The 16,224-nt window shown below is 42.5% G+C and overlaps 1 protein-coding gene across 1 annotated transcript; it reads right to left on the bottom strand.

Moving 5' to 3' along the window:
* Nucleotides 1-13,037: 13,037 nt before the first annotated feature.
* LOC138914866 (uncharacterized) lies at nucleotides 13,038-16,222 on the bottom strand. Its single transcript, XM_070219563.1, has 4 exons — nucleotides 16,087-16,222; nucleotides 15,714-15,898; nucleotides 14,631-15,649; nucleotides 13,038-13,836 (listed from the first exon to the last, which is right to left on the bottom strand). The coding sequence occupies exons 1-4, from the start codon at nucleotides 16,220-16,222 to the stop codon at nucleotides 13,038-13,040; spliced, it is 2,139 nt and encodes a 712-aa protein (XP_070075664.1).
* Nucleotides 16,223-16,224: the final 2 nt, after the last annotated feature.

Genomic DNA, 16,224 nt, shown 5'->3' with positions numbered 1-16,224 from the left:
TTACACATGCCAACAGGCTTGCCACCATTTTATTTTGATGAATAAGGCTTTTCTAAGCATAATTTGCCACTACGCAAATTCTCCATCAGCTCTGGTATTTCTGGATTCTTTAATTTAAGAAAATCTTTATTTTTTACGTCCTTTGAGATATATCTTCAAAAGTGGTCAACCAATTTTGTTACTCTATTCGGAATTAAATAGTTACACGTCTTTTCTATTTGATCCTTTTTGAAAATGTAATCTAGCTTAACCACAAGAGAAGGTGGGCGCATTCAAAATTTGAAAGTCACGGCAAAATTTAAAAATCTTAATTTGTGAACAGCGTTTAAAAACTAAACAATTTTCTTCTACAATGCTTTTTTGACCCAAAGATACCTTATGTCCTTAATTTTTAAGCCCCTCATCAAGTTTTTGTGAACTGTTTTGGATTTTTTAAAATTAATTTTCTTAATTAAAACTGCGCCTGGCTACAAACAAAGTTTGTGTCTAGCTCTTTCTGCCTAGTCCTATACATGGTGAACACATATGTGGCTAGATAAACGCAAGTTTACCAAAAAGGAGCAGAAATTAGCAAAAATGGTTAGTTCTATGGCAACAAGGACACTTTTGTGGTTAATTCCTCGTTATTACTTCTTTTGCAACTCTGTGCCATTAAGGGCCGTTTTCTCATCCGTACTGCAAAGTGAAATTTAGCTAATGGAAGGATAAATTTATCCCGGTGGCAGATCGGTTTTCGTTTTCTCGTCCGTCATTTAAAACTCCAAATAAAAGGCGCACTAATTTGAGACTAGGTGGCAGCCCCACAACAGAAGAGTTAACTAATTGTCAAAAATTAATCGAAAAACAGTCATACTAACATATATAAGGGGGATTCCCTAAACGGTTGAATTGCTGAATTGTTGAAAATTCAACAAAAAATTTCAGCAATTAAGGGAACGACCCAAAATGGTTCCTGTTGAATTTTCAAACAGCTGTTATTTGTTGAAAATTTCACGGAACTTAAAGCATGTAAAGCTTGATTTATTATTGCTAGTTACTGTCTAAAAGTGTTACCAAGGTAAAAAGAACCACAAATATGCTTTCTAAGTTGATTTTAAAATAAATAATGCGTACTGGTGATACTAAATTGTTACAGTGTTGCCACGACTTTTAAAAAAAGGTGACAACTCTGGCTTTTCAGCAATTCAATAAAATTTTCAGCAGCCCCGAGGCTGATGAATTGCTGAAATTTCTGAAAGTTGACTTTGTATGGAACAGCTGATTAACAGCTGACCAAAATTCAACAATTCAGCAATTCAACAGTTTAGGGAATCCCCCTATAAACAAATTTCAAACTAATAAAAAACAATGGAACAACATGATCACTGATCAGTAATCAGTGATCACTGATGGATCAGTAATCAGTAATCAATAATCACTGATGGATCAGTAATCAGTAATCAAGTTTGTTCTGCTGAACGCTCATGATACATTTCGACGACGTAAAAGTAAAATATATAACAAATATTGCGCGCGCAATTTGAAATATATATATTTTTCCCGCCCCCGCAACTGCAGCACTGCTCACAGCTATCGTGAATACATAAAAATCAAAAATGGCTGAACAATTATAAAGAATTCCACCGATTGTGGTTTTTATAAATTATTTTGTTAATAAGTTTCGATATTTTGACTATCGATACATGCCAGAAGTCATGAATCATGTATCAAGAAAAGGTAGCGTACTTTTTTTACGCTACCTGATCACTGATCACTGATGCAAAATTCTTGCATCATGATCAGTGATCATGTGCGTTTAGCAGAACTATCGTAATAATTTCATCAGAGATCAGTGATCATGTTGTTCTGCTGAACGCAGCCAATGTCGGCAGAAAGTTTCGCGGTAAAAATTATACCGATGAACAGGAGACAATTCTTGTAGAACCGGTGCCTTCGGTATCGCCTCCGGGAGATTGAATTCTTACATGCGTGCAATCTATGACTCCAATGACTTTCGGAAACTTGGCTATTGAAGATCTTCAATACGCAGGTACTTCATAAATTGTTTTAAAAAAGACGTTATAGCAAAAGAAACTTCCTTAACAATCGCCAACAGTTATAAGAAAACTGCCACTTGCGTAGAATCTAAGAGTTATTAGAAAATTAACAAAATTAAAATGGTCGTTTCCCTGCAATAATGGTTTTTGACTATATGGAATTAGTAAAATCAAATGAATGCACATACTTCATTACTTTAGATTCAATTCGCAAAACAATTTTTTGCAAAACAAATAGCACCGCTTTTTCGCAAGCGGACACTTTGTTATGATCCTGTTTAAGGACCTGTGTGGTTTTCGGGCTTTTCGCCGCCTAGCTAAAGTCTGGGCCGTGAGTCCCCGAACCCTGCCCACCACACACATAACAATAACATTAATTTGTATGTTGTGGGTTTTCGTTTGGTATATGTATAGCCTAATTCTGCATGTTGTAATTGTTTCCTTTTTTTAACAAAATTATTGGTCGCTTTTATTGTTTATAAATATCTTCGATCTAACCTACCCGTAAGAGCTCTCAAGGGGGGATGCGGAGGACACTAGCAATGGATAGATTTAATTACACAAAACTGCACTAACACACACTTAAAGAAATTTTCGAAATAATTTTTAAATAATATATATATATCTGGATTTGTTTAAATAAATAAAGGCCGAAAATTTGGAATAAATAAATAAATAAGGCCGAAATATGGAATAAATAAATAAATACACAAATAAATAATTAAAAAATTAACATAAAAAAAATATAAAAATAAAATTTAAAAAATTATAAAAAAAATTACTGAAGCCTATTGGCTTCCGGTGCCGCCACTTGGAAGGCGTGTCGGTCTTCCACGGCGAAAACTACCAAGACCGGCTTATGCAACCGTCTCACAAAACTTGAGTGCCAGGTTAGGGTCACTCCTCGTGGGACTTCCGACTGGATATGGACTCCCAATAAAATCTGAGCCAGGTCAGCCGTCCTGTCCTGGCTAATCTCTTCCAGAGTTCACTGGGTCTGGTCGAGCCTAGAAGGAAAAGCCAATAAGCACGGCTTCACTCCTGGACGTCGACCACTCACCTCAAGAGGTTACTCGTTCCTGCTTCCCAGCTACTTCCCGGATCCTTATTGTCACCAAAACCGCAACCGTCTATGTCGTTGCAAGGAGATTTAAAATTCGTTAGCTCGTTTACACTTAACTTCTCTAAAACTTCATAAAAACTTTGCAACGCAGCAGCCAAAATGACCTTCTTCGACTTTCAACTTTTTTGATCTGTCGCTCTTTTTCTCTTCGCCCAGCCATGGAGTCAGAAATCCGTTGTTTCAAAATTCGAATATTCCGGGTCGTTGACCCGGGTGACCATCATACCATGCCACATGGCTAAGTTGGCAGGTCTACCGACACTGCTTGCGGGTTTGTTAAAAACCAGTTGGCAGGACCTAACCTATTAATGGATAATCTATCGATTACCTAAAAGTGACCACAACAACCACACTGACAAGAATTAAACTCGTTACCACTGAATTGGCAGTGAAACACTGGCCTAAAAGCAAATAAAGACTAAACCAGATGCTGATGGATATCCACACAAGGCCTTATTGGATGCCTCAAGAAGCGCCCAACGAGGGAAACCGCCCACGAACCTGTCTGGGATAGACGCTCATCCGTTTTGACGCTTGTCCTGGAGGAAGATTTTTAATTGTTTACATACATATGTTCTTCCGAAACTCTGCGTGAGCTGCAGAACAATGCATCCTAATGGTTTCCGATTCATATTTATCTTCTCTTCCAGATTTTCATCGATGGTTGACATTTCCTTCCTATCCTTTCGTGTTCTGGTCTTGTTCGCCTTGGTTTTCTTTGTCACTGCTTTAGGTCCTTTGCATGTAGCACTCCTTCCAACTTTCCATTCATGTCCTCAACCTCGTACATATTGTTTCCGATCGGTCTGCGGATCCTACACTTCAGAAACTTCCGAGCAAATTTTGCGTTGAAATTCTTGCTAAAATTGCTCAAAACAAAGTTTTTTCGGAAGACCTCTTGTCCTGGCTTGAACTTTACCTCTCGCGTCCTCCTGTTGAAGTATCGTGCGCTAGACTCGTGTGCTTTATGCAAGTTTTCGCGGATCGTGTCTCTCAGCAATGCAAATCTATCTTCTTAACGTAGGTTCCTTATCTCACTGTCCTCCAAAGACTGCAGCTTCCTTGCCAGTTGATAATCGGCCCCACTTGTATACATGTGCTGTCCAAACAGTGCGAAATACGGTGAAACCCCTGTAGACTGATGGATCGCGCTTCTCAGAGCTGTTTCGATCTCCGGCAGGAACAAATCCCAGTCGCGTTGATCCTCCTCCAAGTATGCTCGAATCGCGTTAAGCACGGACTGATTCACTCTTTCAGCAGCGTTTGACGAAGGAGAATAAATCGCTGTTCTCGTGTGTCTGATTTGGTAGCTCTGGGTCATTTCCACAAACTTCTTCGCCACGAATTGCTTGCCATTATCTGAATGGATTACCTCAGGGACTCCAAATGTGTTGAAAACTTCCTTAGTCAGGAATTTAATTACCGCAGCAGTCGTGGTCTCCTTCATTGCCTTCAAAAACACAAACTTCGAGTAATGATCCACTACTACAAAGATATAGGCGTGCCCACCCTTCGACCTGGTCGTGGTCCCATATTAGTGGATTTCGTCTCCGCGCATACTTTACAATCCCTCACAAACTTGCGAACTTGAGCCACCATTCCGGGCCAATAAAATCGCTGTCTCAAGAAATTAAAAGTTTTCGCTATCCCTCCGTGAGCTTTTGTATGAGGCGAATGTGCTTGCTCGATCATCATCGGACTCAATGAGCTCGGCACCCATAGTTTCCAGCTATGCTCTTCGAGCTCGGGACTACCACACGCCTGATTCCGTTTGAATATGAAACCATCCACCACTTTTATATCCGGCAATTGCTCCTTGTTGGACTCTATGTCTTTTCGTAACTCCACGTAGTCCTCCGATTCGAACTCAGTAGTCTCAAATCCCAGTAGCCACTCGTCATCCTGCTCAATTTCTCCAACCGTTCGCGACAGCGTATCCGCTACCACATTGTCCGTGCCTTTCCGATGGATGATTTCAAAATCAAACGCTTGCAACTTAAGCGACCATCTTGCCAGCCTGCCACTAAGGTCCTTAAGTGACATCAGCCATTTCAGACTTGAGTGGTCAGTAATCACCGTGAACGGCATCATTTCGATGTAGAGTCTGAACCGTTTTATCGCTAACACCGCTGCATAGCACTCCTTCTCCGTCACGCTATAGTTCCGCTGGCAAGAATTGAGCTTCTGGGAAAAGAAAGCTATTGGGCGTTCGCCTTCCTCATCCTCTTCTTGAAAGAGAACAGCTTCTAGTCCATAATCAGAAGCATCGCATTGGACGAAAAATCTCCTGCCGAAGTCCGGGTGTCGCAAAACAGGTGCAGTCATGAGCGCTTCCTCCAACCGCCTTATAGCTTCCTTGGCCTCCTTGGTGATCTCAAACTTTTTTCCCTTTTTAAGCGTGTCTGTCAGCGGGGCTGCCATTTCTGCAAAGTTTTTGACGAACCTCCGATACCAAGCGGCTGTTCCTAGGAATCGTCTAACCTCTTTGGCACTTCTGGGAATGGGCACGTTTTTAATAGCCTCTACCTTGCCAGGATCAGTTTTCAGAACCCCTCCACCAATGACAAAACCCAAATACCGCAGCTCCTTGAAGCAGAAGTGCGACTTCTTGAGCCCTATGGTCAAACTCGCTTCCTTCAGGCACTGAGAAACTTCCCTCAGAGTGTCCAAGTGCTCTTCAAGAGTTGGAGACACTATCAACAGGTCGTCCAGGTACAGGAACACCTTTTCCCTTAGTTTTTGCCGTATCACCTTGTCCATCAGCCGACAAAGGCGCTGAGCGGCATTGGTGAGACCAAAAGGCATCACGACAAAGTGATACAGAGGGCGTCCTGGCACAGTGAAGGCTTTATATATCCGGCTGCTTTCTTTCATTTCGATTTGCCAGAAAGCATGCTTGAGGTCGACGCTAGATATAAATTTGGTCGTGTTTATCCTGCTTAAAATTTCCTCTATGTTCTGCTGCGGATATGCGTCCTTGACGGTCCTTCTATGACCCCTAAGCGGAGCATCTCATCGATTTCCTCATATATCAGCTGTTGGACTGCTGGAGAAACCGGATAGTGGCGATCCTTGACGGGCGTAGCGCCTGGCACCAGCCCAATGGCGTGCTTAATTTTCCCAGTTCACCCCAGTCCATTCTTCTCAAACGACAGAAATGATTTCTTGATCTCATCCAGTTGCTGTTGTTGCTCTGCATTCAGATCATGCGGTTCTGGCGGCTTTTCAACTTCTGAACCGGACACGATCTCTTCGATTCTAAAAACTTCCGGTGCTACGTCGAAGCTTTTCCAAAAGTCCACTCCCAGATATAGTTCTTGCTCCAATGTAGGACACAGGATAAGTTCCATGTTCACTGTGGTATTCTTGAACGTGATGGGCACCGTGATTCTTCCCAGAATATTCTGTGTAGATCCGCTTGCTGTTCTCACTTTTGCGTGGAATGGTCTCCATGAGATTTTCAGCTTACTGACCAACTCTCTACATCCTTTTCCCAGTACACTCAGTGACGCTCCCGAGTCCAGTAATCCTTTCACCGCGCATCCCGCCACTTGGACTACCGCATATGGACGGGGATCTTTATTGCCGTTCCCCTGCGATCCGATTGCCGTCACTGTTTGTTGTAGTTTCCGCCTGTCTTGTTTACGTCCTTTAAACCGCTCCCTGGCCTTCTTGACCCTCATCGTGATGACCCTCATCCCAGCCAGCTGATTCTCACCAAACAAACGATCCCGTACATCTTTATATCGCCGTACTCTCTCCTGTAGGGACATATAAACTAGAGCCCTGCACAAGTAACCTGACTTGTTTGTCAAACCTTAAACCCAACCGACCTACTTGAAACCCATTTGACTTGGGTCGTTTGGGTTTGGTCAAGATGTCCTGGAGTCCAGTAATCCTTTCACCGCGCATCCCGCCACTTGGACTACCGCATATGGACGGGGATCTTTATTGCCGTTCCCCTGCGATCCGATTGCCGTCACTGTTTGTTGTAGTTTCCGCCTGTCTTGTTTACGTCCTTTAAACCGCTCCCTGGCCTTCTTGACCCTCATCGTGATGACCCTCATCCCAGCCAGCTGATTCTCACCAAACAAACGATCCCGTACATCTTTATATCGCCGTACTCTCTCCTGTAGGGACATATAAACTAGAGCCCTGCACAAGTAACCTGACTTGTTTGTCAAACCTTAAACCCAACCGACCTACTTGAAACCCATTTGACTTGGGTCGTTTGGGTTTGGTCAAGATGTCCTGGATGCGGTCATTGTCGCTCCGTTTGTCGCTGAAGCGACGCTCCATGGCCTGTCGCAACTCCACCCACGACTTTGGCGGTCTAGTACGGATCAACAACCAGTACCATTCCGACGCATCCTCCGTTAACAGTCGATGGAAATCCCTCATTAGCTCCGGCCACGGCATTGCATATCGCTGCTGCAAATGCTCGACCCTAAAAAGGAAATCTTCGACACTCATGCCCACCCGATTGCCAGAGAAACTAAAGCCCCATTTGTACATCGGCGCATATTGACGATGAAAGTTTGCGGATCGTCCATCTTGTAATTCGGGCTGGATACCCCAGCACTGACCATACCTAAACGGAACTCCTGGATCAGCGCCTTGTGATCTGGCCTGGTTGCATTGTCCAAGTCCCGAATTGTTGTTGGAACCCTGTGCTGGCGCGAATCCGAGGTTTCTCGCGCAGTTTGGCCTTCCTTGTGGACGCATATGGGACAAAAGCGTAGAATTCTGCGCGACGTTTTGCCCAAAATTCTGCCAAGAGTTTCTCGCTGTATAGTCCTGACCATTCCTGTTGACTTCGTCGACCCTCTGTCCCTGATTCTGCCTTGATTGTACCTGGCCTGCCTCTACTCGTTCACCACCTGGTGGCCCGTTCTTCCTGTTGCTCTCCAAACCCAGGTTTCCTTTGGAGTACCCCAGCGGAGCGCCTGAACCGTTTGACGACGTCGTTGAAGCTGCATCCTTAAGGTCTAACTTCTTCATCAAGTCCGCGAATCCGGCCCGCATGCATTGATCGATCCGGACATCCATGAGGTGTGTCATATCCACCCTTATCTGTTCCTGGGAGGCCTGGATCATACCCTGGAATTCTCTGCGACTTTGGGATCGGTGTGCTTCGGCCTTCTCCATGCTGTACTGCTCCTGGATAGGATCTAGCTGTGAAAAGGTCCCAAGCGGAGTGGCTGATGGGTCCAGATTCAGACTCCTTGGAACGACTCCCCTTTGTTGTAAACTCAATCGGCTCCCTTCTGTCCCTGGTATCAATCCTACAGCTCCTTGCTCTGCCTGGTCCGCCTCTAAACTCTTTCTATCCGCCATATTCAACAGAAATAGACAAAAACATATACCCCAAAATCGAATTATTCCGGATATAGAGAACGCAAATTAACGCTATTAAAAATTCAAATAATTCGACGGATTTCCAATCAAATTTAATGTGTAATGGGGGAAATAAGTTCCCCGGATTGTAAGTGACGTGTGTGTGATTAGATATTCATTGTTACCATATATGTATGTGCGAGAATTAATAACAAACCTTGCTGCCTGGCTTCCTCAACTACTAAAATCATCAATTTTGATTGACGATTTGTAGTTAAGAAATGCCAGAAAACATATAACATAAAACTAATTAATTTCTTTTCCTCCAGCCGGACTCATCCTGTGTCGTCCAAGATGCCACTCACTACAACATTGTCGACAGTCGAGGTCATCCTGAACTTCCATCTGATCGCTACAAAGCACTTAAACTAATTCGCCTCCGGTCGTCAGATGCCACAGGGTTTTTTGGACTCTCAGAAAAGCAAAAATCAGTAAGAATTTTACTTTAATTTTCATTTATTCAAAGTATTGTTTTCCCCCTTTTATCTAATTATATTTACAATGTATATATATTAATATCTATCTATAACAAGATGCAATGTATGTGTATGTAGATTTACTAACCGTCCGTACGTATGTGTTCTGCTTACTGTCATTTTGTCAGCCCGCGAGTATTCCAAAATCTTAAATTGTTTGCATAATGTCGATGCTGACTTTCCCCCTTTTCGCTAATTGCGATATGCCGGTCTTAATCCATCTGACATAGTCGTCGGCTACTTCTTGTCTCAGTCTGATTAATTTATTCTTTATACTTATAATTTATCTTCTATATCTATACTTTATTATGGCTATATCACAGACTTATATCACATATAGTTTATGGTTCCTTATATCACAGTTCGCAAGTCAACTCTTTTATCAATTTGAGTTGGCGTCGCCCTTGTGTTTTAAAAACATATACTTTAAATGATATAGGCTTGTCCGCCACTTAAACATTTTTGATTTTTAGGGCCATCTATTAGAGAACAATCTCTCGAGCAACTGCTCCCCTCTAAATTAGACCCACTAACCAGAAATATCCTTTTCTCCTTGTGGAGATTAATGTGTTGCTATTCAAATTGGGCGCCATACTGTTATGATCCTGTTTAAGGACCTGAGTGGTTTTCGGGCTTTTCGCCGCTTAGCTAAAGTCTGGGCCGTGAGTCCCCGAACCCTGCCCACCACACACATAACAATAAATATAACGCTGACCCTCTAACAGAAAATCAACGTTACACAACACAGTAAACTGCACGTTTACATTCAAATTAAAATTCAAAAACAGAACAAAACCTCTCGCAATACATATATTTGGCTTCAACGGATTTGGTCTCCCGGTGTACTGGAGACCGTGCATTGCCCTCCCGACCTTGCAGCCTGCTTGCAACATATTATCCTTTTGCAGCTGCCCCTAACTAACTCATACACACAATTCACTTAAACATTACCCGGTTCACATTTCCCCCCACATAAAAATTCACTATTCCATACTCGTCTTAATTTATTGAACATTAATTTGTATGTTGTGGGTTTTCGTTTTGTATTTGTATAGCCTAATTCTGCATGTTGTAATTATTATTATTATTGTTTATAAATATCTTCTATCTAACCTACCCGTAAGAGCTCTCAAGGGGGGATGCGGGGGACACTAGCAATTGATAGATTTAATTACACAAAACTGCACTAACACACACTTAAAGAAATTTTCGAAATAAATTTGAAATAATATATATATATCTGGATTGGTTTGAATAAATAAATAAATAAATAAAGGCCGAAAATATGGAATAAATAAATAAATAAGGCCGAAATATGGAATAAATAAATAAATACACAAATAAATAATTAAAAAATTAACATAAAAAAATTATAAAAATCCTTAAAATTAAAAAAAAATTACTGAAGCCTATTGGCTCCCGGTGCCACCACTTGGGAGGCGTGTCGGTCTTCCACGGCGAAAACTACCAAGACCGGCTTATGCAACCGTCTCACAAAACTTGAGTGCCAGGTTAGGGTCACTCCTCGTGGGACTTCCGACTGGATATGGACTCCCAATAAAATCTGAGCCAGGTCAGCCGTCCTGTCCTGGCTAATCTCTTCCAGAGTTCACTGGGTCTGGTCGAGCCTAGAAGGAAAAGCCAATAAGCACGGCCTCACTCCTGGACGTCGACCACTCACCTCAAGGGGTTACTCGTTTCTGATTCCCAGCTACTTCCCGGATCCTTATTGTCACCAAAACCGCAACCGACGATGTCGTTGAAGGAGATTTAAAATTCGTTAGCTCGCTTACACTTAACTTCTCTAAAACTTAAAAAAAACTTTGCAACGCAGCAGCCAAAATGACCTTCTTCGACTTTCAACTTTTTTGATCTGTCGCTCTTTTTCTCTTCGCCCAGCCATGGAGTCAGAAATCCGTTGTTTCAAAAGTCAAATATTCCGGGTCGTTGACCCGGGTGACCATCATACCATGCCACATGGCTAAGTTGGCAGGTCTAACGACACTGCTTGCGGGTTTATTAAAAATCTATCGATTACCTAAAAGTGGCCACAGCAACTTTTAACAAATTCTTCATCACTGTAATGTTGGAAGTAATTTCTTTCGTCTTGATATCTGCGCCGATAGGTTCGCACTGCAGACAAATCGCTCGTGAATTCATTTTAAAATAAATTGGATGACTTTAGCTATTTAGATTTATATTTAACTGTAAATAGAATCACCTGTTTTCGAATGAAGAGTGGAACCAGATTGACAACGCTCAAATGTCTGGCAACACTTGCGCACAATCCAACCGCACAAATTTTGCACGGTGGATGAAGTACCGAGACAAAATTTGTCGCTACCTGCGCTAACATAAGGACGAGAAAACCATTTTTTGTTTATCGCTCCGTTGTCCCGGCAGGCAAATTAAAGTACGGACGAGAAGTTATACTCCACGAACACAAACACAATCGCTAGCTCAAATCTATAAAGATACACATATAAGACAGTTCACAGTTGGACAACAAGACACATAAAAGCAAACGTTTAAGCTAATTTACGTTAGCAAATACCTTGGCAAGGAAATTCAATTTTCAGATTTATGAAAGTCTTTTTTCACACCACACAATTAACAAGCAAAGTAAGCCAATTTTTCTCTGAATTTTTTGACACTGCTATGTCTCTCTATCAGGCAACTTTGTTGCAGTGGCAAAACTAAAAAATAGACACCCTGAATCTGGAATCCCTGGAACTGCACCGAGTGAGCATTAAACTATAGGTATTTACTTTATCTTGATGAGCTCCCTTTTCGCGCAAGGAAAATTTCACACATCTACGCATCCTGTCCGGAGGCTCTGCATGCTCCACCTAACCAATGAATTAGTAAAATATATATTTTTTATAATAATAATATTAGAATATTAGACAAGAATGATAAAAACTTGTTTCAAGCCGATACACTATTTAATACACTATACACCATTTTTTTAAAGGCGTTAAACTAAAAATGTGTTTTCTAGAATTCTTTAACAGAAGACCAATCTTCAATGTTACGTTTCAGGAATTTCAATAGAGGCCGCCTCTGCTAACTTACAGCTGTTAGATCAGCTGCTGTATGTTGCATTTTCACGCCTCAGAAATTTGACGCAATGCTGAGACTATTTAATTGCTGAAAATAAGAGTCTTAAAGCAATTTGAGTAGAGTTTTTTTGAATTAATTCAAAGGATGGTAGTGTGCACTAAGTATTTGTGTGATTAATTGTGTGATATAAATTAATCGTGGTTTTCTTGTAATCGATTATTTTGTGACCGGTCTAACACGAGTATTTTTAAAGAAAACCAAATTTTAAAAAGAGATACAAAGCGAGTCCAGCGGAGTCCATCCATCAAACCTTTGGGAATTAAAGAGTAAGGAATTCTCTTTAAAATGAATGTCAGAAAATACACTTTTTACGATTCTTGGAGAAATTTAGTTTTTTATATCATAACCTCGAATTTTGCAAATGCCCATTTGCTTGCACTGTGGAAGAAAGATATCAATAGACATACATTTGAAATGTCTTCTAAAGTAAGGCAAAAAAACTTACCGCTACCATTTGAGAACAAAAACGGACTTAAGAGGTTGTAAAAAGAAAAAAAGCAATAACTGTATCAAAAAATAAAAGAAATGGCATGTAAGCTTTGAGAATTTTCGGTTCTATGAAACTAAAAGAAATATTCTTCCATTTTTAACAAAATTTTATATGTGGTTTTAATACTGTATTAAAACGGTACTTGGTCAGAAATAAGGCGAGTTGAGTTGCGTGTGTGTGGACTGTATTAATTTTTATTCTTGCCAGTTGCGAAGCCTATTCGATACTGAATTCAATTTCGCAAAACGACGCCGAATTAGCGGCGTTGCCAGAAACTAAAGAGATTTTTTTGTATGTGTACATGTTTTCTTGTACATAAGTTAAAGTATATAGAATAGAATAGAGATGGCATTATGCGCCTATATATTAGAGATGATTAAAGCTGCACGCGTTCACGAACATCCCGGCCCGCCCTGAAACACCGTTTCTGAATGGGACAATACAGCTACTTTCGTGATCGGTCTGGTCATCTCTCCTGTCTGGGTCTTCAGTTTGACTGCTCGAACGAGGTCGTCCTTTCCTGGATAGGTTTCCATAACCCGTGCGATGTGCCAGGATGCCGGTGGTAAATTGGACTCTTTTACGAGCACAACGTTACCGGTGGAGATGTTGGGTGTTGAGGTAGTCCATTTTGGACGTTGCTGCAGAGTAGTCAGATACTCCTGATGCCATTTCTTCCAGAATCCTTGAAGCATAGACTGGATGCTTTGCCAATATCCTAATCGGCCCACTGGGATGTGGCTCAAATCGGGATCTGGCACTGTGGTTAAAGGTCGCCCGATTAAGAAGTAAGCGGGTGATAGGTAGTTGGTTTCCGTATCCGGTGTGTGGCACAAGGGGCGTGAATTTATCACTGCGCTTATTTGAGCAAGAAGCGTGCGCATCTGTTCAAGGGTGAGCGTTGAGTTTCCGGTGATTCTGCGCAGATGTAGCTTGACACAACGAACTGCCGACTCCCATTTCCCTCCCCAGTGAGGGGCTCTTGGGGGAATAAGTACCCATTGGATACCATCATCCGCTAGTGTGCTTGAAACGGTGTCCTTGTGTGTTTGTGAAGAAAGCAATTCTTGCATCTCGTCGAGGGATCGCTTAGCTCCAATAAAGTTTGTGCCATTGTCACTGTAGATCTTACTGCACTTGCCACGTAAGGATATGAAGCGCCGCAAGGCAGCCAAGAAAGTCAGGTCAGGTCTGTTGCAAGTGGTGGATGGCCGAGGTGACCATGCACACAAATAGGCATATGTAACCCTTGCTGATACGTGGCTTCCGAACCTTTGCATCCTTCAGAAGGATTGGACCTGCATAGTCGCAACCAGTGTGTATAAATGGAAGCGCTTGAGTAATGCGTACGCTGGGTAAATTAGCCATTTGTTGCTGAGATGTGTGGGAGCGTTGACGAAAGCAAACTAAACAGTCGTGTGTTATCTTTCGAATTAGATTCCGTGCTCCAAATATCCAGAATTTTTGCCGAACAATAACAAAAAGTGAGGAAACTCCAGGGTGGAGGTTCACTCGGTGCTCGTGTTCTAGTATTAGCTTTGAGATGCGATGTGCTTTCGGTAGCAAAACTGGGTGTTTTGCATCCCTTGACAACTGCGAGTGGTGCAGTCGTCCGCCTACCCTTAGCAAATCGTTTTCATTATGGGTGCCAGTTTGACCAGCTGTGATCGGTTCTTGAGGGGTTTTTACCGAGGAGCAATTGGTAATCGTCTTGGAAACACCCTTGTGCGTGCTTTATGCAAAGAATCCTTCCCGCCTTGATCTCGTCAAATAAGAGCGCTCTGGATATCTTTTCGCGAGATGGACTTCGAGTACGTTGAATAAACCGCATCACGTAGCCGACAATGCGTACGAGCTTAATCCAAGAAGAGACTCGGTCGATTAGTTCATCAAGTATATGAATCTGTGTTGCTTCTGTCAAAGTAGCCAAACAGTTGGATTTGACTTCTCCTTGAATGCGTTTGTCTGTAAGAGATAAACCGAACCGTGAATCGTTTAACTTTACCAGGTACTGATCATTGTCCCGTAGCCATTGAGGCCCATTCCACCACAAATGGAAGTCGATGAGATCAGCAGCCATCAGTCCCCTGGACGCACAGTCAGCTGGGTTTGTTTTGGAATCTACGTGCCGCCAAGCACTCCTTGGAATGCTGTCAAGGATTTCCGAGGTTCTGTTTCCAACAAATGTCTTGAGTTGGGCTGGCGCATACGATAGCCAGGAGAGCACTATTGAAGAGTCGGACCAGCCAAAAACGGTTATGTTCTTGTGGCGTAATCCAGATGTGATCGAGCGAATCAGTTGGCTGAGGAGAAGGGCTGCGCAAAGTTCCAGACGTGGCAAGGATGGTTGTTTTAGTGGAGCCACCCTTGTTTTCGCAGCCACAATGGACACCGAGATGGATTCGTCGTCATTTGTAACTCTGCTGTACACCACAGCAGCATACGCCTTGGTTGAAGCATCCGAAAATCCGTGGAGCTCGATGTTGTCCGGGTCGTTGGGAACTAATCGTGGCAGTCGGAATTTTTGAAGAGTGTCCAGATCTGCTCTCCACTTCAGCCAGTTGTCCGCCAGTTTAGTTGGGAGTGGGTCATCCCAATCCAAATTCAAGAGCCAGAGCTTTTGGAAAAGGATTTTGAATTGAATGACAATGGGTGCCAAGAGTCCGAGAGGATCAAATATCCTCGAGACGTCGGACAAGACTTGTCTCTTTGAGCAATCAGGATTTGCAGCTAGACCGACATTGTACGTTAGAATGTCTTTTTCAGGATGCCAGTACAGTCCGAGAACCTTTACTAATGACGTTTGTGCAGATTGTGTGTCGCCATCGTTCGTCTGTATGCATGGTGTATTCGATACCCATTTTCCGAGTTCAAGGTTGGCGCGAGACATCAGCTGAACCAGCTCGTTTCGGTTTCGAAGTAGCTCATCCTCGCTGTTTGACCCAGTAAGAACGTCATCGACATAAAAATCCTCCAGCAGGATTTTCGACGCATTTGGGTATTCCTCTTGATGATCGATAGCAAGTTGTTCCAGCACTCGCACCGCCAGGAATGGTGCGGTAGGTTACCGTGCACAATTGGAAATGCTTGATGGGATCGGATGGATCTTCTCTCCAAACGATTTTCTGGAAGTTTCTGTGTTTTTCGTTGACCCATATCTGGCGGAACATTTTTACGATGTCCGCTGAGAATGCAAATTTGTACATTGGAAAACGAAGGCACACAGAGAATAGATCGCGCTGGATACTGGGCCCTGTAAACAGGGTGTCATTTAAAGCCTTACCATTGGCGTCGCGAAATGATCCATCGAAAACTACCTGTAGCTTCCGACCTAGCACTGGGTGGTGTGGTAGATAAAACTGATTTCCAGTAGAGTTTTCCTCAGGTGGCACCTCTCGCATGTGCCCCAGATTTGTGTACTTCCTCATAAAATGTACGTACTGTGTACGTAGCTGCTCGTTCTGTTGCAGTCGCCGCTCAACCGATTTAAAGCGTTTGAGCGCTCCTTGTAGAGTTTCTCCGAATTCGGGGTTTTCAGTGTTAAATGGAAGTTCCACGATATACTTCCCGTTTTCATCG

Source organism: Drosophila takahashii, chromosome 2L (genome assembly GCF_030179915.1).
Source record: "Drosophila takahashii strain IR98-3 E-12201 chromosome 2L, DtakHiC1v2, whole genome shotgun sequence".
In the NCBI taxonomy this organism is placed as follows: domain Eukaryota; kingdom Metazoa; phylum Arthropoda; class Insecta; order Diptera; family Drosophilidae; genus Drosophila; species Drosophila takahashii.
Note: the sequence above shows the minus strand (reverse complement) of the source record. Positions and strands in the feature narration are given on the sequence as shown.

Excerpts from the sequence above, each read along its gene's own strand:
- LOC138914866 (XM_070219563.1), bottom strand. The coding sequence starts at position 16,222 with ATGAAAACGGGAAGTATATCGTGGAACTTCCATTTAACACTGAAAACC. Across the intron at positions 15,899-16,086 it reads AACGAGCAGCTACGTACACA|GGCCCAGTATCCAGCGCGAT; the intron begins GTACGTACATTT and ends CCCTGTTTACAG. Across the intron at positions 15,650-15,713 it reads AGCATTTCCAATTGTGCACG|GAATACCCAAATGCGTCGAA; the intron begins GTAACCTACCGC and ends GATCATCAAGAG.